The 23,728-nt window shown below is 41.3% G+C and overlaps 1 protein-coding gene across 1 annotated transcript; it reads right to left on the reverse strand.

The window, feature by feature from the left end:
- Positions 1 to 4,549: 4,549 nt before the first annotated feature.
- TNFRSF11B (TNF receptor superfamily member 11b) lies at positions 4,550 to 23,416 on the reverse strand. The gene is made up of 5 exons (XM_065628723.1): positions 23,084 to 23,416; positions 13,449 to 13,818; positions 9,604 to 9,798; positions 9,061 to 9,285; positions 4,550 to 7,301 (listed from the first exon to the last, which is right to left on the reverse strand). Exons 1-5 carry the CDS (start codon positions 23,195 to 23,197, stop codon positions 6,913 to 6,915), a joined length of 1,293 nt encoding a protein of 430 aa, XP_065484795.1. The 5' UTR covers positions 23,198 to 23,416; the 3' UTR covers positions 4,550 to 6,912.
- Between the last annotated feature and the right edge of the window lie 312 nt (positions 23,417 to 23,728).

Here is a 23,728-nt window from a genome sequence, read left to right on the forward strand (position 1 = left end):
ACTTCTTGGGCAGAACTCCTGCAATTAAACCTCGGGCCTCATTACAGCCTCTCCCCGTGCTATGTGCTTAGCCTGTCAGACAACTCCTGCAGATTGCCCTGGTATCGGTTCGATGTGCCACATGACTGCAGGGAAAGATTAGCATCTTTTAGGAACTTTCTGGAGTTATTCTAAGGTTATTGTGGTTAAATAAATGATTTAATTTTTTATTCATCTTTGAAAGAAAAGAGGCAAACATGTAGGCCTCACAATCCTTCCAGATTTGTGTAGTTGAGTAAAATACAGCATTTGCCCCCTGTTGCAAATCCCTAAATTAGAATATATGAACTCCTCTGTGTGTTGGGTAAAATTTCACAAGCTCCCTTGAACAGGACATGCTGTATGTCAGGGTATTATTAATAAAAATGGAATATATGAGGTAGCTTCAGGTTTACTGTCATAGTAGTGTTACAAAATTAGCTACAGAATTGACTGTTTGCTCTAGCTGATAAATGAATGCACTCTGCCTTGAGCGGAGGATCTTTCCTGCTCCTGAAGCACCACTGTCTGCCTGGGCTCTCTGGGATAGCACTTCTGCTTCACATATTTTTATTTCTCCATTGACTTCCGTGAAGTCACTCCAGATTTGTACAGGCACCAACGGTGGAGGAGCCAGGCCCACGGCCTCTGGCAGTGCACGGCGGATGAGCAACGCTGTCCTGGAGAGGTAAAGCATTTTGGGTGAGCACACGTCACCCCACACGCCCACAGGCTTGCTCCATACCCACCAGTCCCGCGGCTCAAGTCCATCCTTGGGCGGCAGGGACAGAAAGCTGTGCCCTCACCATGGGGTCAGCAGCCACAACCCTCCATCTCTCTTTATGGAGTAAATGCCCAAGCAGTGGGTTATGTGGGGTGGGATATCTCACAGCCTGCAGATGTGGCTGCTTCCCTCAGAGGCTGGTAGAGAGGAGGGAGGACGTCTCAAGTCCTGACCCTCACTTTCTGTCCTAGCAGGCGTTTCTTTCTGTGCCTGTTTTATACCAACGCAGCCTCTGCCTGCACTTTTTTCTGTGACTGTTTAACACGCACTTGGCTGCTGGTGTGGCCCCGTTCCCGGCTGGAGGCTGGTGTGTCCTGCCCTGTCTCCGGGCTGAGTCAGGGCTCCTTCCCGGCAGCTGGTGGGTCGGAGCTCCTGGGGCTGGGGAGGAGGGAGTCCTTCCTCCCTGCTGCCGCATCCCTGCCGCTGCGCACTGCTGGGCACCAGCAGCTCCAGGTGTGGCAGGTAAGTGAAGCAATTGTCTGCAACCAAATGGATTATGTGGGTGCATCACACCATGAGGGAGAGCCAGGCTAGGACACCATGTTTCCCAGAGATGTCTAAGCCAGTGATGGCATGGGGGAGGAGGGACCCAGTTTCAGCAGACGGATCTTTGCGGCAATTTTGTTGGTGGGGCTGGGCGTCCTTGTGATGAGTTTGAAGTGTCCATGTCCTTGCAGGGTACAAAAAAGAGGCTGGGAACATCACTGGGTCACCACTTCTGCAGCTGGGCATTGAATTGCGTTGGTGCTGCCATCACTTGCCTGCGAGCATCCTCTGTCAGCACAAAATCACCCAGATGCTGCTATGGAGTTTTGCTCATTAACAGCCGAAGAAATATCTTCTTTTCAAAGAAGAGAGATTTGTTTTCTGAGTACTTGGTTTTAGTGATTATTTCAAGAGAGAAGGCCTGATTTTGAGGCACGAATTGTAATTTTCCTGCATCGTTCCTCTGGCTTCTTGAGGTTTCAGCGTGTCTGTCTTCTTAGACTTTCAAAACACTTCTCAATAGCGGTAACTGCCCATTCCTTGTATCCCTGTGCTGGCTCCCAACCCACGCGGTGTAAAACCAAGCTGCTCTTCTCTACCTCCTGGAGACCGGAATAGCCTGGTTTCCCGCCGGCTTCACTGGCCTGCCAACCACTCTCAGCTTATTTTGTTGTAATCCAAAAAACACACCCTTCTTCAAGCATTGACACATCTCCTGAGTGTGAACGCCCTTCCCGAAAACATGTTCATCTTCCCTAACTCCAGCCAGGAGGGGCTCCTGCATCCCTTTTGGTATTTATGCACCTTGGTCTTTGGCGTTTCTGTCTCTCCCCTTCAAAGAACACAAGGACCTGATCCGTCCCTTACACTGAATTTCCATTGCATTACGTTGGACTAATCGTCCTTTAGAATGTATCATTTCACTCATCTTAAGCGCCATAGGCCAAGCTGAAGCACAATAACACACCATTGATACTATCAATCGACAGAAATCTCGTTTTATGTGCTGACAAAGTTCTGAACATCCAGAATTATATATGTTCTAGTTGCCACAAAGTTTATTTATTTATTTAAAAGTGGGTGAAGACTTTCCTTCTTAGATAAAGGAAAAAAAGAGAAAAATGTTCTCCAGAAAGTTCTGTCTTCGCCATTATTGAACCACGCCCTGTCCTCTTCATGTAAGAAATATTGCCAAAGCCACAATCTTTCATCATGTGGTTCCTTTTAAATAACCTCCTAGGTACTAAAGGTCAGGATGATTTTAAAAAAATAACCTGGTAGCATGAAAGAACTTTTTTTAAATGCAAAAAGACAAACAGAGGAATCCTACGCAAACTTGCCATAAATACAAGGGATGAGGATGATGATGAGTGGAATAAACTACGTTAACATGGCGTTCAACCGCTTCACTTTGTCTCAAGTTTTGTTAAGTTCAAAACTCTAATATAAAAATAGAATTACTCAATTCATTGCAATTCTGAGTGCATTCTTATAGCCCTTTCCCATAGATTTGTCCTTTGAGTCTGCTGAGAATAGTCACTTACACAAGGACTGCAGCCTTAGCTTTGTAGATATTTTTATCCATCCTTACTACTGAGCTTATTGCCAATATTGGTTCTACCATCTAATTAAGGTGAAGGAAAAAAAATGTAAAACTCTCTCTTTTTTTCCATTATTTTTGTCCAATTGTTTTTCTTCTCCACATTATTTCAACAAAGAAATATTTTGGAGAGTGGATATTTCCTATATTTGATATTTGTCCAAAATTGAATAGCTTCTGATAGTCTGCAGAAACTGCTGGTTCTTTTTTCTATAAATATTTGCTTATTTCTGTGGCACAGTTCTGAACTACTTTAAGGCTGAAAATTTGTGCACTTTGAAGGTGACTCACAAATAAACCTGATACCTCTGCCCTGGAGGTGGCAACGTTGACCCATAGCAGGATGGGCATGATGGATGTCTGAGGGTGATGAAGGGCTTGGTTTAACTGAAATCATCACCACAGCCTGTGGAAGCCCCCAGTACAAGTTGTATTCATGGCGAATGGGGTGAGTATGTGCGAATGTGTGTGTGTGTGTGTGTATGTGGTGTTTGATCACAGACATATGTGCATTCCTAATCAATTCTTTGAGCCTTTGTCACCCAGCTTTCCGAACTCTTTAAAAGCTATATAATACCAGGCTTTATTTTAAAATGTTCAGTCTATAGCAGACTGTATTATTGATGGTAATTTTACTATGAGAGCATCTATGAGTCACAGTCAGGGACCAGGAATTTACTGTGCTTGGTGATGTGCATAGCGTAAAGAAAGATTATTAAAGAGCTTAATATCTGGTTTCTTCTTTAATGTCCCTCCTACTCCAAAATATTGTGTATTTTCTGGGGCCCAAGAGACTGCCTTGCTAGAGGAAAAGCACGTATTAAAAAAATCTAAGAAACGAGGTTGTAGATTTTGAAATCACAAGGTTCTGCTTTAAACCCATGGTATTTTTTTGATAACTGAGGGTTGTTTCTACTCTGACAGCATGGCTGGACAGACGACAGCTGAAGAACTTGCCTTAAAGCCCATCTCACTGCTTCCCTCAAAGATTCCTGAAACTGCATGCCTTTTTTCTCAGTGAAGGAGAGGCTGACACGGCAGGACAAGCCCTGCCCCTGCCTGGTCCGCAGCCGGGCTGGGAGGGGGGCAGGCACTGGTACCCCGGCAGGCCAGGGTACCCTGAGCACAGCATCCCTCTTCGTGTCACCCCCAAGACCCAGTTCTGGCTGCCTGTCCCCAGCCCTCCTGCCGCCGTTCCTTCCCCGCCATGGGACACGGGGACTCCTCACCCACCGCACAACTCCCCTTTCCTCCTGCAACCTTTCCTGAAAAACAAACTACCACCCCCAAACCCACATTTTTTCCAAGCAACCCTCCCACTTTCTGTTTGCCTCACCCTCTCCCTCATTATCCTGGGTCTCGCTTTTGTTTGTCTTGGCTATTTTGAGCTGGAGGCTCTTTGGGGAAGGGAATAAGGTTTAAGTGTCGCCTGCTCAGGATGTGAAGTGTTCGATTCCTTCCAGCTGAGCGAAGCTGAATTGATAAATGAGGCATAAACTGGCTGTGAAGTGTCTACCTGAGCGTGGGCACCTGGTTAGCTGAATCAGCTTTAAAAGGTATAATTCATTGAGCAGGTGTAACTTTATGTTTGGGGGGGGGGGGGGGTAGGGAAAGAGGGAAAATAAAGTAATCCTATTTTAAAAGGCACAGGTAATAGTTTAATGCTAAAGTTTCACAGAAAATCCAGCCAAGGCTATACTCTACTGTGGTGAAGTATAGCATATTAATATGGTAGCTATAGCATGAACTATACTCTGTGGCTCTGAGCACCTTCTTCAGTACTGTCATTCATGAAGGACCACAAACATTCACAGTACTATTTACAATGAGACTTAGATACAATTAGTTGGAATATGGAACTATAAATGTATAAATTAAACCCAGTATCAAGTACTAAGAAGCAGCTGTGCTTTTCCCCAGCCAATAGCTCTGTTAAAGTGATTCCAATGATACATTTTTTAACCACATTACTACTTGATACTATAACTATGCTACCAATTGCTAAATTGTTGTATTATATAGAGCTAATGCAGAAAGGATTAGGATGAAAATGTTTATAAGAGGTGTGTGGGATTCCTCTTCGTTTCGCTGGCAGTGAGATGATTATTCTCATTTCAATTCTTAAAACACTCCAAACCTCCACACCTGGCAGAGTCATGGAAACATCTGGTCTCTATTTTGCAAATTTGAGACTCTGTTGTTATCATCTTTTAAGCCTTTTAATTATATGTAAAAACAGTTTCTGTTGTAAAAGTATGTAAATTATTTCAAATGAATGAACATAAAACTAGGATTTTTGCGCATGTGTTCAGCACCATTTCTCAGCTACGCTGATAAATTAGATGCTATTATATAGGACATGAAATATAAAAGGGAGTTCATTCCTTTTGATATGAAAAGTGGTGTGAAAATTCAGTGAAAATGAGAACCGAGTGTTTTAAAGCAATATGTCCTATTTGTACTCTCTGTAAGGAGGGCACTTCTGATGAGCACCTATCATATCTACCAGGAATCTCCTTCTCAGTCTTTGCTTAAGATACTCTCATCTGCAATAGAGGAATATTTGTCATACAAGGCTAAATGCTGATGGCTTTTCCTTCCTCTACACAATGGAAAATAATATGTTGAATACTCATGCTCTGTTTGCATGGTTTAAAGAAAAAAACAAGAATACAGCCTCTCTCTGCAGCCACCAAAGGCTTTGACTTGCACTATGAATGATCACTGGTCCTTAAAATTATGTGAGCTTTTGATAAAAACACACACGCTCCTTGTTCCCTTTTTTGGGGCCCATCTCTTTGCAGGTGCCTCCTTTTGTAGCTGAGGGCAATGGTAAATGATATTTTTTTTTTTAATGTGATGTCTCCATGCTTCCTTCCTTTAAACACAGTGGCAATATGTGAGGCTTTCCAAGCCTGTCAGGGCTGTGCATCATCTCTCCTCCATGAAATTACAAGCTGTGGTCAGGGCAAAGGTTGTGAGCCCTCCAAGAATGACGCTGGGCCAAGAGTGATGCTGGGCCAAATGCATCTATGGAGCTGTAATTGGTTGTATCGCAACTGCCTGCACCCTCTGAACTACAACCTTTAAAAGTTTTTACCTTCTTTTACACCTGTACAGTGACCATGAAAATCCAGTGCTGGTCAATGTTTACTTGGCTCACATATTAACTCCTAGACCAGACAGGGAGTAGCACAGAGCCAAACCCAAGATAAGCTGCGAAATCCACATGGTCTGTCTTTGTTAGTAGTTCCTACTGCAGAGTCAAGAGGTAAACACCAGTCAAAAAGTAAACTGAAAAATTTAATTGTTATATAAAATAAGACTATGAAATTTTATGTAAAAATCCAGCTTCTTAAATATGGTACATTCACTTCCTCACAGAATATTTAAATATTCGGGTCACTTATGCTATATTTTCACCATATTTGAATTAAAATCATTGGATAAATTAAAACATCCCTACCAAAAGATACCACAACTTATACAAACAAAACTAAGCAATAATACTTCTTTTTTAAATACAAAATGTAAAGAAATTAACTCTTAGAGCATGCTACAATTTTTTGCCAGAAAAATATATGGGATCATTTTTATGTAACTAGAAAATATACAGTGTGGTTTTCATTTCTCTTTCTAAAATTCAGTCTCATACAATTTCCATTTAACTTAATAAATATGTACAACAGAAATGTTTATATCTCAAAAAATATAAATAGCAAATACTGTAGTAGAGCCTGATCCGACATTCTTTTCTCATCTAGTGACTATAGTGGGGCTTTTCAATTCCGAATGTGCAAAAATGCAGAATCAGGCCCTTAGTGTTAACAACAGGTTAATAGCTTTTACAAAAGTGATTTTATTAAAGAAAAACTTCCAAAAACACTGCAAAAGACTTAGAGCTATTCCAGTCAGGCATTTCTATAAATAGCAAGACATAATGTAGGGAAACAATGTTCCAGTATAATTACTGCTGGCAGTAATTAGGGAAAAATAGTCAGTGGAGAATGAAAAATATCTTGAACTAGACACATCTTACTTTCACGGATTTACTTTGGTTCCTTACCATTTCTAAAAAGAGTTTCTGGTATAATCTATACATTGTAAATCTGTGAAGAAACTTAATCACCTTCTTCAGACTTTGGATGGTTGGTTTTGGAAAGTGGTATGTTTTCAAGTGCTTCAGTCCATACATTAAACCTTTAGTGGTGTCTTGGTCACCATTCTTTATTCTCCACAGATTGAGAAGTTTCAGAACTTGCTCTGAAGGCTGACATAGTTTCATCGTGCGCTCGATGTCTTCTTTTCCCACTTTCTTGCCTGGTAAGTTTGCCATCAGTGTGTTGAGATGTTCAAAGGTGAGGTTTGGGTGGCCAATATGTTTTATGACATTATTTTCACAAAGATCAATATCTATAGAGAGTGAAAAGGAAAGAGAGGTAAGGACAATGAATTACAACTTCACCATGGCCTGCAAAAAAACCTTCCAAATGTCAAGGTGAATAGTCCTTCTCTTTTTTATGCTATTTCAAATAATTCAGCAATGCAGGTTTTTTTGTTTTTTTTTTTTTTAGGCTCAGGGAAAGCACTTAAGAATTTAATTAACTTTGCAAAGACACACAGCCCCAAATTACAAACAAACTTAGCAGCAAGTATTTATTGCTATACACTCATTTCATCTATCTTGTAACATGTTCTGTGTATATGATAGGACTCCTAACATTTGGTTCCAGTGAATGAAAAATTTGTTCTTCTTCAGAAATGTCTAGGCAAGCTTTGCTAAAGTAGTCATTTTCAGTTTTGAAGTATTCTAGACATTTCACAGTCTGGCATAAGCATACATATTAAAAAGGAGAGGGAGAAAAAAAAATTTTGCAGCATTTTTCAAATCTGCTCTGAGTGGTCAAAAGGTCGTTCGGATGTGGTGGTTGTTGATGGTGGCTTACATGAAAAGACTTGGCCTGACTCTCATAAAAACCTTGGTGTTAACATTGCAGCACTATTTCACCTTTGACACCTGTCTTGGCAGATTCAGCACAGACAAAGCAGTGAGATGGCATGACAAATAGGTATCGGAAAGGAAAAAGAAGGGAAAGCCTGTCTGTGCATTCCTCACTCCCACGCGTCCCCATTCTGTGCATAGATGTCCTAGTCTGAGCCGTCAGTCTCCATTTTATAGAGAACAAATTGCACCCTCCATGGCAGGGATCCAGCTCCTCCCATCCCCAACAGCCACTTCTCAGATGTAACAACGGGAAACCTTTTCCCAACTTGACCAAAATTCTTCCGATGTTGTTGTGCTGGTTTTGGGCTGGGATAGAGTTAATTTTCTTCATAGTAGCTATTATGGGTCTGTGTTTTGGATTTGTGCTGGAAACAGTGCTGATAACACAGGGATGACTGAGCTATTGCTGAGCAGCACTTACACAGCATCAAGGCCTTTTCTGCTCCTCATCCCACCCCACCAGTGAGGAGGCTGGGGGTGAACAAGAACTTGGGAAGGGACACGGCTGGGACAGCTGACCCCAACTGACCAAAGGGATATTCCATACCGTATGATCTCATGCTCAACATATATTTTAGGGGAAGAAGAAGGAAGTGGGAACATTTGGAGTGATGGCATTTGTCTTCCCAAGTAACCATTACATGTGATGGATTCCTGCTGTCCTGGAGATGGCTGAACACCTGCCTGCGCATGGGAAGTGGTGGATGAATTCTTTGTTTTGCCTTGCTTGTATGCACAGCTTTTGCTTTACCTATTAAGCCGTCCTTATCTCCACGCATGAATTTTCTCACTTTTACTCTTCCAGTTCTCTCTCCCATCCCACCAGGACGGAGTAAGCGAGCGGCTGTGTGGGGCTTAGTTGCTAGCGGGGTTTAAACCACAACAGTTGCGCAGTCTCCAAAGGGCATCTTGGCTGTGAACCCACACAAGCTCCCAAGGGGGCTACAAGTCTGGGAAGAATTCAGTCCTCAACTGATCAAGTGAAGCGGAGTTCTCTTCCTGCTTCCCTTCAACTTCGCTGTGCTTACTGAATCAATAAATCTCAGTCAAGCCCTGCAGGCTGTCCTCAGAGCATAACACACCACCCCAAGGTATTTGATCCCAAGCAATTTTTAAAATGCCACTTAGAAGGTTGCTTTTAGTATATGTTCTATCAAAATAAGGTACCTTGAATAATCTTCTTGACCATATCTTGTTCTTTGTTTTGCTGCTTCCATAACTTCAAAAGCTGGAAGGTCTGTTCTTGAGAACCATGCCTTTGTTTAATCCTTTCAATATTTTCTGTGCTAACTTTTGTGCCAGGCAGACTGTCTGCTAGCATGTTCAGCCAGTTAGGTGCAAGAAAAGTGGGAACAGCAAACCTGAAGAAAGCCTCCTCACACAGGGTTACATCTGAAATGAAAAAGAATACGTCAGTTGTTCTGATCTCATTATCCTGCTTGTCTCTGAAAAAAAAAAAAGAGCAAGCATCAAGGATGATAAGAAAAATACATTAAAAATAAACTAAAAAGTGGCCTTTATAATGCTTTTACTCTCTGAGCGTAAGTTCCATTTGGTCTGACCTACAATAATTACAACTCTACTATGGCCATCACCATGGCAGGCAAATGGCTAACAAGCTAGATATTTTTCTCATCAATGCTGATACACTCATTTTAACTATAATTAAAGGTATCTTTTCTGACCACTCTTCCTTAATATGACACATACCTATTTCGCATTTCTGAGGTGCTGTATCTATATTTTCCTGACAGACATTGTCACGAACTGCATTTCCTTTCAATGCTGTTTTGAAACCCAATGCACTACAGTTTGTGTGCTTTAGACAGGCAGCTTTGGACGATGTTTCATTTGAGAAAAATCCTTCTGGACACCTCTTACATACAGTGTCGCTCTCAGGGGTACCTGGGGAAACAAGGAAGCAGTGCATCCAGTTACATATAATATCAACTGTGAAAAAAATATACAAGAACACAAAAATAAAAGAAAATATTCCTCCCAAAACTGTCGTTCTTCTGCTTGTCACATTTCTGATCTGTGAAGGAATCACATTTAGAAAAAAAAAAAAAAAAGCCCGCACTTAAATTTTTTAAAATAAAAAAGTTTCTTTAAGACAATTATATTCCTGCTAGAGTAATAAATAGTAGTCTTACATACACTTGTTACCAACTTTAAAATCAGTAATTACTGATTTAATCAGTAATTTACTAAAATAATATCTTTAAATTAGTAATTACTTGAGTCTATTCAGACATTACTTGATGTCTGACCTTCATCCTTCAACTGTACAAATATTCTGTACAATAACTAAACGGCCCAAGAAACTGGTCTAAATTGTAATATCTGTCCAGAACCTTGCTCAAATGCTTTACTAAAGTTCTAGCTAAAAATATAGCCAGACTAAATATCAACTAAAAACTCTCTGAAAATTACTTTCCCTACTCAAATATTAAATTATACAGGAAAACAGAATTTCAGTAACATTTTTGAACTTTTTTTCTGAGCTTGAATAAAATATTATTTAAAGCACTGAAAGTAAATCATTCAACATAGGAAAAATATTTAATATACATACATATGTTTCACTTTTATAAGGCATAGTTTTGCTTCAGAATCAAATATATGATACAACAATTGAATAACAATATATAGTTCTATCACATTGACAAAAAGGAAGAAAATTAATGCATGATATCTGGAACAATGCACACAGTATAACCACCAGTAGCAGGAAAATAACAGCACTAATAGATGTTATATGTCCACTCTTAATTCATCTTTATTCAGCCAACATTTTTCAAGTGCCTAAAGTCTAGCATCTAATATTCTATTATTGCACATGAACTTAAGCATGTGCTTAAAATTCTTTGGAGATAATTGGAAACTATATTTGAACGAGAAAATGCCTCCATCTAGTGTATTTTGGAAGTATTTACATGTGGGTGCTTATTTTAATGCTAGCTTTTAAGTAATTTTATTTATTTTGGAAATTTCCTTACAGAAAAAAAGTATGAACCCCTACTTTTCAATGAGTTGTGAAATGAAGAATAATACTTGCATACACCTGACCTAGCACTTCTTTTATCAGACAAGTGAAAATATAGGAGAAATTCTTAGCTGTCGTGCGCCTGAAAAATCAGGCACCCTGTGTATTCCCAAAGCCCCCAGATCCTTTGCTTTCTGCAGCCAGCAGCCAGCCCGCAGCAGCGGCATCCGCCCGCCTCTTTTCCTGCCCAACGGGCACTGCCCGTGGCTCTGGGCTGGATGAACACCAGCCAACCCTGCACCTGCAGCAATTTGCTTTGCTGAGAAGTCTGAACTTTTAGCAGCTTTCCCTGCTACAGACATGCTGCTGTTGTGCTCCGGAAAGGGAAAGGAAAGTCCCCACAAACGGTGTGTCGTTCTGCTCAGAGCTTCCTCTACAACCTTCGCAGCACAAGAGGGAAATAAAACGGGTCATGTATCAGCCTTCTCAGGTTTGAGCCACTTCCCAGCTTTGCCAGCTTCTTCTTTGCTGCTGTTCAGGGTACAAGCCGCCGCCGCCCGGCCGCCCTTCTGCTGCTCCCTCCCGTTCACCCCAAATCCTCAGTTCTCCCCAGGCAAAGGGAGACGGTGCTGCCTCCCCAGCACATTGCAGCTCAAAACTCTGCCACATAAAGCGCCAAACGCAGCGGAAAGGAACAAAACCTTACTCTGCGCTCACAAAAGGGGAAAACTGAAGTGATCTGCCCAATGTAATCATGAGCAACCAGCAGTAGGGAAACTAATGTTTCAAGCTTCGAATGAGACACTGGACCACACCATCTCCCTGTGTGGCAGTGGAAGCATATTCTTCTACACTGAGGTCTTATTTTACCTGAATTTACATCATTAAGATATTCAAGCCTATCATATGGCAGAAAACAGGAACACAGTGTGGTCCATGCTTATTAAATTCTTGGTCAATGCCTCATGTCAAAAACTGACTATTGACACAGGAGGACACAATTATTTTTACAATGTTTTCATTCCTTTTTTGAGGTCTGCTTTGGTTTAGCTGGTTCATCCTGATGGTCTTTTGGAAACCAACTTTCCAAAAAATCACAGGATTTGGCAGTTTATCTTCTTCCAAAGTTTGTTTCATTTGAAACTGAGGGATTCAAATTTATCAGCCACGGTTTTACTGTGCTTGCAGAGATGCAGCAGGCTGGTTACTCAGACAATTTATACTTTTTTGTTTGTCTCCCAAATGGTCTTTCTGAGAACTTCGTTTCTGTACCCATTTGACTTGCTGCTGAAGTACAGTGGAACCTCATTAACCCAAGCCCCTGGGCATAAGGATTTAGGTTAATGAAGGTTTATAATATGGAAATGTGGTAGCTGCCAGTGGAAATACTTAACAGTGGCAAGAGCATCAGGATAACGCTTAGTTAACCAATTACTCGGGGACTACTGAGCAGCTACAGCAGGGACATTTCTCCTTATGTCAAAGTTGTTCTCCGATGAGATGTTCACAGCACTGCTAGGTGAACATCTGCTCCAGGTGAGCCTGCTTTAGCAGGTGTGTTGGACCACCTGATCTCCAGAGGCCCCTTCCAACCCCAACCATTCTGTGATTCTGTGATTCTGTCAACATGAGACAGGACTCCTGACCTGTCACTCAGCACAGCTCTAAAGTGCACAGGCCAGCCCTAGTGATTCTCGCTGTATATATGTAACTCCTAGGGAATTAATTCTGTAGTCTCTGTCCAAAATGCTTTGATTTTCTGTATTGCCTTCCTCAGTGCTCTTCCCCATGCAGTTACCAACCTCTGGTGCAGTGACAGCTTACTATTCTTTCAGGCTGTATTAAATACTGGAGCTGAACTGGGCCATGACATTTGCCAAATGATAAATAATGTATTTTGTTTTGAGAGGAGAACTTACTATTGTTTTAACAATTTATGTTGTCTTAAATGAAGAATACACTCCATTGAAAAACACAGCTTTGCTCTGTATCCCCACCAGACTTACAGCACAATGCCAGCCTGCTTGACAAAGAAACGTTTGCTTGTTTGATAATAGTAACAGGTTCCCTAAGAGTTCCACTTAGGATGCTGATAATTAATTATTACCACATATTGCTGTGATGCTAGAGCTATATTAATATTGTTATAATTATACACTTGGTGTCAAACATGTAGTGCTCCTGGTGTTTGTCAAGATATACGGTTGCTTGAAACAGCAGATTCCAAAATGAAAAACATTATTATTTATCACACACACAAATACTACATTCCAGATAATGTTCCTTTAAAAGAGGCAATCCATCATGTTTCTCATTAGAGTGCAATTTGCTACATTTGCTACTGCCATTAAGTTATATATTACTGTAGGAGCAGGGTATTCCACTGAGAAATGTTCCCTTGGCTACAGCCCAAATGATGCAGACTAGGGACAGGTTCAATTGCCTTTACAATTTACAGTCCTGTAATTTCATCTGGACGAGCCTCTTTCCTAATCTTGTAACTGCCACGAGACGTTGACGTGCTGTAGAGCTCTAATTAAGTCTGTGCGTATTGAAAAGTGCCACGTACCTGGCTGTGCAACGCCGAATCCAGGAGGACACTCCGTGTGCTTCAAACAAAACTCGAGCTCCAAGTATCTGCCCTCGACGCACTCGCAGACCCGGTTCTGCGTGCTGGTGCACTCCTGCTTGACGTACTGCAGCTCTTTGCAGACGGAGCTGCAGTACTGGCATTCCTCGTTGCTGTTCCACTCCTCGGCGTAGTACTGGTCCGGACACGGGGCACACCGCGTCGGGCTGCTGGCCGTGCAGTGCTGCTGTACGTAGCTCCCAGGAGGGCATTGGTCACACAGGAGCTGACGAGATGTCCCTGGGTCGTAATGGGGATACTTGGGGGGAGAGTCATCCTGGATGGTCCACTTAACAGAAATGTCTAAGAGCTAGCAACAGGAAAACAAAACATTGCTCACTTTAGTTCTGGGGAGCACCGTGGTCACAAGGAAACCTATATTTTAATGAGTTTATGAGTCTACTCATGTTGCTGTCTTCAAAAAAAAATTGCATTAGAAATCTATAAAATATTAGCCAGCTTCTGGACTCTCCCATGTCTGTCTTAGAATGGGAAAATTTTAGGATCTTATCCAGCAGATCTTCCTGATGGAAGTACTTCCTTGTTCTTCCAGAGATGTAGATCCTATTCTCATCCCATTTACACCCTTTTTAATATCACTGGGCAATGACCTACTGCCTGGCACCAGACGACCTGGTCTATTAATTTCGTTGGCAACATGCTTGATGCACAGTGAGGTGGGGATCATGCACTCCTGTGTTTTTAGCATCAGGTACCTCAGGTGCAAAGGAAATGATATCTGAGCACACAAACCTGATCAGCGTACTGCACCATTACCACAGATACCTTTAAAGGTGATTTCTTACATTATTTCTTTTTGTCAGCAGCGAATGGATAGAACAATATAGGTTACTTTTCAGTGCTTAGCATTTAATCTTGCACCGAAGAGCAGATGCTCTGGGGATAAAATATGGCAGCTACATTGAGTATGACGATGCACCTTCAGACCGAGGCAAAGAATGCTGCAGTTCATGAAGGGTATGTCAAGGACTTCACATGAGCTGGAAGAGCCCAGGCTAATGCTTTCACTTCCCATCTAAAACCACCGGCTCACAGCTGCCGTGAGGACCTGGTTCAGTCCCGGCACATGTCATGACCGCGGCACTCCTGCATCCTGCAGTGTTCGGCTTTGCTGGTGTAATTTGGGATCTAGCAAAGTGAGATGACCCTGCCCTTTGGCAGAGACAACCTCCACGACACATCATTTTGGTCTTGTAACTGAAAATTTGGTTCTGCGATTCCACCAGCCTATCAAAAAAGTAACTCTTGGGTTTATTCCCCACAAATCACCCCGAGCACCGTGGTGTCTGCCAGAAGCTCACTCTCCCTACAGAGAACCCGGCTCTATCCCAGCGCTGCTTGACCAGCGTGTGACTTCTCTTCTAAAACTTGTACATTTTATGAAACTGGTTCTGAATGAAGATTTTTTTTTCTACATATCCATTCGAATTATAAATCCAGCTGACTTGTCTTTGTTGCTATTCTAATACGGAGCTGTCAATTCAATTGCAAGAAAGTATTTTCTTCTTTTCCAATGCAGATGTCCCCAAAGTGTAAGTGGAATTAACTCTTTTTATTAATTCAGACCCTGTATTTCCTAAAGAGGTTTCACCCAAGGGCCCCACTTCTGCCACAACACAGCACTTCTTAAGTGATAGTCTTATTAAGGTTGGAAAGGACAATTTAATCGTTCACCTGCATTAACACAAATCACAGCATTTGCACTAAATAATATTAGGTGCTTAAATTAGGAAGTCTTGCTGCTTAAGAAAATATTTTTATTGCACTCTCCTACTGCCTGTCTGAATCCACTTTTTATAGAACTGTACGTAAGACAGCCTGAAGAATGAAATGCAGATAGTATGGATATTTCCCATAGCATCTTCTAGTTACCTTTTACTAAACCCTATAACTTCTCCAATCTGTGATTTCTACCGGTGGAGACCCCACTTTTTGTTGTGGTCTCAATGCACGATCTCTTCCACTGTGAGAAAATCTACAGCTATTACTCTAGTAAGAAGGAGGTCCTGGCAATCTCATGAATTATTGATGTGAACAGTCAGGTTTTCTTCCATGGTTTTTATTCAGTAATAGATAATACAGCATCCCAGACTTCAAGACCTGCATGGACACATGCGTTCCCTTCGCAGAACGTAACAGACTGCAGCACGCAGCACAGATACTACAGAGACAAGCATCAACCCACATTTCATGCAGATGTCTCTGGAAACCCAAGACAATATCCATTGCAGATGAACACCTGACACTGTGAAAATGATTAGGGATGGCAATGAGTCATGTGGACAGCACATCCTTGTGCAGAAATGCCAGTTTTCCTTCTCTGCAATACATGGCTCACAACAAACCCCAAGCTGCCGCTGCAGCAGAAGCTGCTCCTCTAGGTCATGCCTCTGCCATTGGTGACATATATTCAGGTGTGAACAGTTAGATGGACCGTTTCATGGCTGCTCAACTCCCCTCTGCAGCACGCAGGAGTAAGAACAAGATTTTGCTATTTTCCTTACTTGATAATTTACATTGGAAATCATAGATGAGGCAACTGAGAGGTTTTGCTGCAGGTCAGGATTTAATATAATTCAAATTCAGCAACCAGGGTATGAGAGTATGGAGTTTTGTAGGGAAAAATGGAGGCACTTGCTTCCTGAAGAACCTACAGCTATGTGAAGCAAGCCAATAAAAAATGAAAACAATTCAACACAATTTGAGATGAACTGATTTAAAAAATTGAGCAAACAATACTTCAACAATATGTGCACGAGACCATGCAGAGTTTTGCCTTTGGAAGTACCAATAACTATAAATTATTAATGGCAACCAGGATACTATTAATCTAAATGAGCATAACCAATAACCATAATAATAGGATTAATAAATCAGCATCACTGAAAGGATGATCACTCTCTGCATTTGATTTTTTCTTTGTGTTTTTGAAAGAAAAGCACATCACACCTGTCTTCCCTTCCTTCCCAGAAACACACTTTATGTAGCTGCCGTTATCCATCCATCAGTGGGTGAGCCATATATGTGCAGGATCTAACTCTTTTAGTTGGTAAACAATTATGAGAAGAGACTGTTCATTCAAACTAAAGCTGTAAATGCAAGCAATATCCTGGTATTTTACGAGAACATTTTATACATCGTTTTCAACAGAGAGCTAGATGACCATAACTATTATTGTTTGACTACTACGATCCTATTAGTACAGTGAGATGTGCGATTCATTGCCGCAGGACATGGTGAACAGTTAAGTTCAAAGTTCAAAATGCAACTGGACATAATAGTGGAGAAAAATTCTAATAAAGGGCTATTAAACATAAAAATCCCTTTTTGATCAGGAAATTCCTAAGCACAAATTGCTTGAGTCTGGGGGAGCATTTTGGAAAAATGTCACTATTTTTCTGCCTTTGTCTTCAATCTCCTCTGTGCTTCAGTTAGCAACCCCAGTCACAGACAGCATATGGGGCTTTTTAAGGCTTTTTTTCTGGATTTTTTTTTTCTTAGACCCAGTACAGCCATTAGTATGTTGTTAAGTACATTTCTAGACTCCAATCCCCAAACCCACACTTCTTCCTAAGACTACTGTAGGTCCCTTAATAATACTTAGATAATAAATCAGCAAAATTGCCTTCTATGCAGACTGAAAACACCTAGCACACATACGTATTTTGAGTATTAATATGCAACCCAGAAATCAGAAGTTATGTTTGAACCTACATCAAGTGCCAAAGTAGAAGCAATCTATTTTTCAGGAGTTTTGCAAAAATGCAGGAAGAATGGTGGAACGTAATTAACTATGATTTTTACTAGTTTTACTGCAGCAACTTGACACGAACAGAATGAAAAGATTCTTCTTGTTCCCGAGCTCACAGAATAAGCTACAGAGGAACATCACTAAACTGTCCTTTCTGCTGGCCTAAGACACACTGAATTTGCGCTTATATTAGCAAGTTGGGTCACCTGTTACTGCACATTTGTAGAGCAAAACAGATGGTGCCGAGCACCTGACATCCACATTATGCATGATTCAGGGGGTTATTTTGGACTAACTTCAGTCTGCTCTCAGAGACTGAGCGTGCGCTAGTGGTTACAGGGCATCTGGTGAATCTCTGGAACTTATGTCTACATTTACTTTCATCAATCCAGCTTACTTTTGCAAATCCACTTTGTGCACTCCAAGTCTGCTCTGATGTGCAAAATAAAATACAGTAAATAAGGGTGATCAGGAGAGGCCCTTCAAAAGCATGTTCCTGAATCAAATTAAAATGCTAATTCAATGCATTTTGTGTGATTTCTGACATTTCTCCTCCTAAGCCATGCTATGACCAACTTGTTAGCAAATTCTCAGTCACATAAAACCTTTGACTGACCTGTATGCCCATACTTAAAGGTGAGCAATGTACTAAACACCTTCATCTCTGCTGTAAGAAAAAGCACTATCTGAGCACAGGAAAATGCCACAATCAGAACTTCTTAGTTCTGAACATCGGTCTTCCTCAAAGCTTCACAGAAAGCAGGATTCCTCCCTAACCCTGCTGGCACTGGCCTGTTTTGCACTTGCTGGAGAAGAAGGCACATTCCAGTTTGAAAGGAGGAAGAAACTAGAAGCCTAGTATGGCTTCAGTTTACCGGAATCAGAAGTAGAGGCCATGAACATGTTCACCCTTTAAACCCTTAAGAAACCAAAGCTGGAGGCTGTAAATACTATACTTGGCCAAGCTATGGATTTATCATTCAGAAGATCACGTAAAATTCTGTTCATCCTTGTTTAGGGAAGGTTATTTCAACCTGGAAGAGGTACTGAGAAAGGCCAGAAAGATCCCGAGAGCCTCATCTTGAAGTTGTTCAATACCTTGGCAATTCAAAACAGTACCTATAGATTAAGCACAAATAGACAGTGAACACATGGAGGGAGAAGAACTTTCTCTGTTACCGGATAACGCCGGCAAAGGAAAAGGGGATTCTCTCATCAGAGGAAGTTTGGGAACAGCCTTGTACTGAGAAGCAGGTGCAGAAACCCAAGTAGTTTAAATATAGCTCCCAATGCATTTCTGAAAGCAAATAAACCCTTTGGTTTCCTGGAAGAGCTGGGGAACAGACTGAAATGATCTAGGCAGGTCCTTTCAGTTTTAAACACCAAGGAATCCTTGGTATCTCAACACCAATGTAAGACAATGATACTCATTATCTTGTTCATCTCAACAAATTAACTGTTACTGTGATTCAGAGTGCACTCAGTTGCAAAGGGTTTTCTTAGGGGTACTGGAATACAAGGCTTAATTCAAAAAATAAACAATCCCAAATGTTTTATAGTGGTGGTTTTTTATTGGTTTGTTTTTCTCTATGAATATGAAATGTTATCAGTAACAAAATAATTACTAAAACAAAACAAAACAAAAGTTAGTATCATTAACTACATCTATCAACCCATTGAGAGAAATTCGCCTCCAGTGTCATGGGCTCAGTTCTGAAAGGACTGAAAAGCTCAGTCCTTGTCTAACTCCCTGGGCCAAACCCTGGGTACCTCTCAGGATGACCATCTCCATGCAAGGACTTGGGATGAACCTAAGTACTGAAATATGTCTAGTGTAAGTCAATGCAAATACTGAGAACTTATTCAAAATGAGTTACCCGGGGTTAAAAAGCAATTCTTTGATTGTGTCACTCAACACATTAGGCCTAAAGCTATATTTTTCTATACCATCTTTATGTCAGCATACACAAAACATCAATGCTAACATAAAAGTCCCGTGCAGTCCATTTATTTGAGCCCTTAGAAGATGCTTTTCAAAGAGAAATAACGTGATTGTAAAATTTCTTTTCAGATCCTGGGCATGAAAAAACTACAAGCCCTTTCCTTTCATCTTTAAATGTAAGGCAAAGAGCCACTTGCTTTTTCTTGTTGAATTAAAATGAACTGGAAGACAAAGCACATAAAGGAAAAATCCTTCAAGCATCATCCCCTTAAATCACTGCTTTGTGAGAGAAAAGAAAGTGGCTTTTCAGTATATGAAAATATTATTATATAGTTTGGCTTTGTGGTTTTGGGTTGTAGACCAAAGGAGAATGTTTAATTCGCTGAGAAAGATAAATCTGTTTCTGTTTCGCATTCCACAACTATACTGAAGCATATTTTCCTGCGTGATAAATAATCATTCAAAGCATCTGTCAGATTGCTCCTAGTGTTTGCCTTGGGTTCAAAGTAAAACCTCATAACTCTCCTACTTTTGCTTTCTAGACCAAGTATTTGGACAAAGCTAAGGCAGCAGGCCTTAGGCAGAATGCCTCACTGAAATAATGCACAGACCTCAGAGAAATCTCAGTGGCAAAATATAGCACTGGATGATGTTAAAGGGGTCCTCCTAATCAGTAGCTTGTCAGATCAAAACAGTATCTCTAGATCCAGTACATGATAGTGTCATGCTGGGTCAGATCCCTGGCTGCCTATCACAAACAACCATTGCTAAATATTTGTCATGTGGAGAGATACTCAGATCTCATTCTGCTCACCTTGCTGTTTGGGGGTCCCATGCAATCCCCAAATTTAAGCTCTTTGGGCTGACAGCCATGCAGCTCAGCTCACCCCATGGGCACAGCCCAGACGAAGGACGTTTTGGCAGACCCTAGCTGAGCATCAGGTACGTGACAGAAGCTAAAACAGAGTCATTTTTGCTGGTTTGAGGTTAGTTTATAAAGCTGTTCCACCATTCTGCCAATGGCTTCAGTGCAATCCACCCACTTTGGGCATAACAGGACCTAATTTAGTACGGAAGAGTGGAGACTGCTCTTTTATATAATGAATATAACTAATGACTACCCCAAGCCACCTGTATTCGTAACTGAGGACATCAACCACCATCTCCATTTCTCTGACAGTAAAGCAATATGTCGACAATTCAAACCTTTTAGAGACTTTGTGAGGTATAATTAGTTGCCACTCACAAAGCAATTCAGGATTCACAAAGCAATTCAGGATTCACAAAGCAATTTAGAGGTCTAAAATATTGTTTCATTTTCAGTGGTAGGAAAATTACATTCCATTGAAGAGTAGTTTTGCATCTTATCAAAGTGCTAAATTGAAAGTTCTCATTTATGTGAGTTTTATTTGTCTGGAAGCTTGTGGAGGAAGAAAGCAGAAAAGCCTAACTAGCTACTCACCAAAAGATGTGTCTTGTCCATAGGTCATACTTTGGAGCATTATTCACCAGAATGCCAGCAAGGTTTAGAGATAACCCAAACTTGGGATGTTACCACCATGACTACAGTCTGCCTTTGCACTGAACAGAATTACTAACAACTGACCATCTACCTAGAGAAACAGTATGTCCAGTATTATGAGCAAACAGGTGTTTTTCTCCAGGAAGACCATCAGAGTAGTAAATCTACTAGCATAAAAGTTAGATACAGAAGGAACAAAGTTAAAGTTTCTGTGAGATTTGAACAGTGGGTGTTATTTAAATTGTGACAATCTTTTAAAAATTCTTCTGGTAACCTTGGTGTTTTATTTTTAACCACACACATGCAGACAGACAGAAAGAAAGTCAGACAGAAAGATAACTCCTACCCTCGCGGGCTGCAAAGCCACTGCTGCCTACACACACCAAACACAACAGGCAGGCCAGAAAAAGCACGTCACGTGTGCCCAGAGAGCCAAAAATACAGAGGGGTCAAGTTTAAGGGTCAAGATAGTTACGTGACAAGTAACGAGATCCAGCTCTGGGGAATTTCTTTTAATTCAGCCTGATTTCATAATGTTTGTAAGCAGTTTGAGTGTTCCAGCAAACGACACGTACGTGTATCCACCACCACAGCAGATCCCCTTTCTGAAACCCTAGCAAAGAGTCCAAGGTTGAAAGTACATCATGTCCAAAAAATCTGTTTTAGATATGGTGTCTCCAAATTAGGTTTAAGGTATCGAGCCAAACACACAACATTGAACTTCTATTGCGCCTCTTACAAGTGTTCTTATAAAACAGGTACTGAAAGTACTTTTCTGAGCTCTAGCTCATCTGGCAGTACTTAAACTTCACAATAACTTTGAACAAATTCCTTTTAAATAATAACAAAAAAATAGTTGAATGATGAAGCTCTCTGGTATGTACTCCTGTCACTGATGAATTTCAGCTCTGAGACTCATCTGCCAGAGGATTATGCTGAACTTCACCAAAAGCTATTACTTTATGGGAGAACACGAACAGGCACATTATATTTAATCAAAATCAAAATACCGATGTGATTATTTTATGACGGTCACAGATAAGAAGCCAAGCCGATAACATGCTAATGCTGAAATAACCCAGATTAATTTCCCATGTTTTCATATAGACAAAGAAGGCACAACATCATACACGAGGTGAAAAACTTGTCCTGCGTTTGTTTGCTGACCATGAGCCTGAAAATTTTTGCTTCCCTTGCACCATTAATTACTTTGGGTTTGTTACTCAAAAAGCTCTTTCAGAAAGCTGTACAGAGAGTAACAAACATGCATTACTCATCGGATCCTGGAAATCTTGTTGCATTTATAAAGAGCTTTCAAAATAAATGGATCTCAGTTCTAATGCTCTGCCGCAACATTAACGCCACTGTACTCACCAAAACAACCCAGGAGCAAGTTTCTGCGCAGGCATGCGTAACAGCCTGCTCTGAATATTATTTTTAATGTTTTTCTTTGAATGTTTTCTTATCCAAAAGATGAATATCCTCCAAATAGATGTTACACAGTATCTGTCTGTATGCAGGTTTTAATTAATCTGACATCATATAAATTTCCATACGGCTAAATGGATTAAATGACGTTTTGAAAGATTTACTGCACTGCTAACATTTCTAAATTTGCATTTGGAAGTATCTTGCTAAATCACCATGTAAACAGAAACTCATTAAAGCAGGGGCTTATACCAGATTTAATAACACGACTTTTTCTGTAATAGCTACTGACACAGCTACTAATTCATCACTTTCTTGCACAGGAAGCTGAATTTTCTAAGCCAAACAAGCACCACATGCTTGAGCTTTTTTTTTTTTTTTTAAATTTTCTGGAGTTCACAGCAGTTTTCCCAGTTTTATCTGAGATACTGACCAGTGCCACTGCAGCAGAGATTAGAGACAGGCAGGGATGGAGCTTTTTTAAATTGAAAACAAACACCCCAGCCTATAGTTTCTAAATTCCTTTCTAGATACAGTGCTTTGTGTCATTCCGGTATGATGAAGCCTTACAAAAGGAGAGAGTAAGACAGGAAAAAAACTCAAAAGAAAAGCAAACTATGCCACTACCTTAAAAATGGGACGAAAATCCCTGCTGCCTCCCCGGAGCTGGATGTGTCCATCGCACTCCAAAACTCACCACGAAAGCTCAGCGTGACGAAACGAAAAGGGCTCACCAAGAAAACTGAGAGAAAACAAAAAAATGCCCCAAACAAACAAACAAACAAACCTAAAGAAAACCAAAAAAAAAACCAAACCAAAAAAACCCAGAAGAAAAATCCTATGTCCTTACAGCCTGATCTCTGAAGCCGTAATGCATCTTAAAGCCCATCTACCTCTCTGAAGGGACTTACCACAAGCGTGCAGCACAGGAACTTGTTCATTGTGGTCGGTGGAAGAAACCTCAGCGAGCTGGAAATCAGGCAGAGCGCGGCTCCCGCTCCGGGCTCCCGGCAGCCGGCTGACATCCCCCAACATTAAAGAGACGATATATATATAGTCCCGGTGTAACAGGAAGCTTTGGCTCAGCTTTGATCACTCATTCCCTGCCATGACCAAACTTTTCTCTCTTGCTCGCTGTCTCTCCCCCCACTTTATTTATTTTTTTTTTTTTAAGGAACCTGTAAAACTTGATGACTTAATGGAACCCTTTGAGCGCCGTAACCACAGACTGGAAAATGCAGGAGGGAGTGTCAGGGGCTGGCCAGGGGAGGGTTTAATTGGGCTCTGGCTGTCTGGCTGTCTGTCACCACCTCTCCCCGAGCAGCTGCCTTGGAGGGGACACCCACACTCTGGGGACGACAGCGGGTCCCCGGGCGCCCCGGGCTCTTGGGAGACACGTTCAAAAGCCGCTGCTGGAGGCCGAGCCCAGGGCCCTGTGGCAGCGCAGCCGCGGCTGCCATTTCCCGGGGAAGAAGAGGACTCCTCTCGGTTCTGCTCCCCAGGGGCTTCCAGGATTGGGGCTGGCTGGGAAGCAAAGGCCAGGGAGGGGAAGGCTG

This window comes from Caloenas nicobarica, chromosome 2 (genome assembly GCF_036013445.1).
Source record: "Caloenas nicobarica isolate bCalNic1 chromosome 2, bCalNic1.hap1, whole genome shotgun sequence".
NCBI lineage: Eukaryota > Metazoa > Chordata > Aves > Columbiformes > Columbidae > Caloenas > Caloenas nicobarica.

Excerpts from the sequence above, each read along its gene's own strand:
- TNFRSF11B (XM_065628723.1), bottom strand. The coding sequence starts at position 23,197 with ATGTCAGCCGGCTGCCGGGAGCCCGGAGCGGGAGCCGCGCTCTGCCTG. Across the intron at positions 13,819-23,083 it reads TCCTGTGCTGCACGCTTGTG|CTCTTAGACATTTCTGTTAA; the intron begins GTAAGTCCCTTC and ends TCCTGTTGCTAG. Across the intron at positions 7,302-9,060 it reads GGTCAAGAAGATTATTCAAG|ATATTGATCTTTGTGAAAAT; the intron begins GTACCTTATTTT and ends CACTCTCTATAG.